Source organism: Cyprinodon variegatus, unplaced genomic scaffold (genome assembly GCF_000732505.1).
Source record: "Cyprinodon variegatus isolate N-32 unplaced genomic scaffold, C_variegatus-1.0 Scaffold25, whole genome shotgun sequence".
Taxonomy (NCBI): domain Eukaryota; kingdom Metazoa; phylum Chordata; class Actinopteri; order Cyprinodontiformes; family Cyprinodontidae; genus Cyprinodon; species Cyprinodon variegatus.
Genome location: NW_015150478.1, coordinates 1,309,561 through 1,311,379, shown reverse-complemented (window position 1 = coordinate 1,311,379; position 1,819 = coordinate 1,309,561). Strand labels below are relative to the sequence as shown.

Genomic DNA, 1,819 nt, shown 5'->3' with positions numbered 1-1,819 from the left:
CTTTTTTTTTTACACGTAAAAAAAATAAAGGTTAAAAAAATCAGAAAATGCTTTAAAATGGTTTGTGAACTTCTACAGAGTTCACATTACAGTGGTGCCGGGTTATTAACTTTATATCATTTCAAACATGTAGAAGCACAATGCTCCACTTATCTGGATCAAACTTTATAAAAGTGCTGAAAGCATGAAACCTATTTGTTCTAAACAGACTTTGATTGTAAAAGTTAAACTGTTAACTAAGGTTTCATTAATTTATTGGTTTCATTCATTTAGTTTTGTGGTCCAACTGTTTTATTTGCTTTGCTTTTTCTATTTCATGTGCTTTTGTTTTACTTAAGGACTTTGAATTGTACAGAACTACGCTACATAAATAACTTGCCTTGTCATTTATGACAAGACCTATAATAATGACATAATGACATAATAGCAACTGTATTTTGCCTGATGTGACCAGCATTCCATGGAATGGAAAAATTATAGAAATACAAAAATACAATCAGCCAATCACCTCACTGATTAGGGTTGATCTATTTAGTTGACACCCAGCTGTAAATGTAATTAACTGTTTGCTTGTCAATGTTTGTATCCAGGTTACATTATGTAAATGGTGACAACAATGTAAAGCAGAATCCAAACCATATTTCATTGTAATATCAAGGTAAAAAGCCCTTTTATAGAGTTTAGACTGAATCCTCAAAGAGGAGGAGGAGGAGGAGCTGAAATCCTCAACTTTCTCCATCAGTGCAGAAACTGGGGTTTCTAAGAGGTCTGGTCTGATCTCTCTTTCTCTGAGCCATACATATCTCAACAGAGTATTTCCTTTGTTGTGGCGTCAAACACCAGCAAGTTGCGAACCTTGCTATCCCTTCCCACTTTGTATTTTTAATCTCTTTTAAATCATCCTCCTCATCTTTCTTTGTCTAATTGTTTTGTTCCCGGGCCCCCGCCAGTTCAGATATATTTCACTGGGCTGTTCAGACTGCAGTCAGATTCCCAAAGATCCGACTTGTATCGGAATTAAAACCACATACAAATGTGGCCCAGATCAGATTGGAAACAGTCAGATTACTGTTTAGGACTTGGTCTGTTTACCCAGTCATGAAAGAATCTAACCTGAGTCACTTTAAGGCAAAAAAGTGTATTTAGGTCACATTTGTTTGCAGTGTGAACAGCGATGACAAAAAAAAAAAAAAAAAAAAAAAAAAATTCTGTTTGTTGCCTTTCATACAGTTTCCCCATATATAAAGCCTGTCTAAGTAGTACAGTCCTCTCAGCAGCACAGCATTTTCAAATTCATTGTTGGACTGACCTTTTTCAGCTTCTCAATCTGCTTCTGACGAACAACAGTATTATCTATTGCGAGCACCTCCACGGTCTCCTCCTTCTCCAGACGGTACTTGTTCACACCAACAATGACTTCTGTCCCTGAACAAAGAAGAACCAGAGAAGGATTTCATGTGAAGAAACCATAACAAGCTCTTTTATATTGTAAATAACTTATTGCTTTATGTTCAAAATGAGCAGGAAGGAACTCTGGGAGAATATATTCTTTTTGGATATTGCACAAACATAAAATATTAGAGCACTTTGGTGCGTCTATTTGGTTCATAGCCAGCTACGGGGAAAATATCTCAAATTTTCTACAATGCTTTATAACAGCTAATGCCAAACCTGGTCTTCGAGGATGGCTGCCCTACAGGTTTTCAGTGTTGCTCTGCTTCAGATTAGGAGATTCTGATAATTGGAGTTCAGCAGAAGCCTGCGAATCAGCTATGAATAAAACTCAGCTGTGCAGAAGCAGGGAAACCTGCAGGACAGC

General features: G+C 36.9%; 1 protein-coding gene across 2 annotated transcripts in view; it reads right to left on the bottom strand.

The window, feature by feature from the left end:
- The window catches only part of mut (methylmalonyl-CoA mutase), a 27,986-nt gene that overhangs the window by 10,907 nt on the left and 15,260 nt on the right, over nucleotides 1-1,819 (bottom strand). For both annotated transcript variants that reach the window (XM_015395249.1, XM_015395240.1), the window contains one exon: nucleotides 1,310-1,425. In XM_015395249.1, the coding sequence (XP_015250735.1) occupies nucleotides 1,310-1,425 (116 nt within the window). The remainder of the gene's footprint in view (nucleotides 1-1,309; nucleotides 1,426-1,819) is intronic.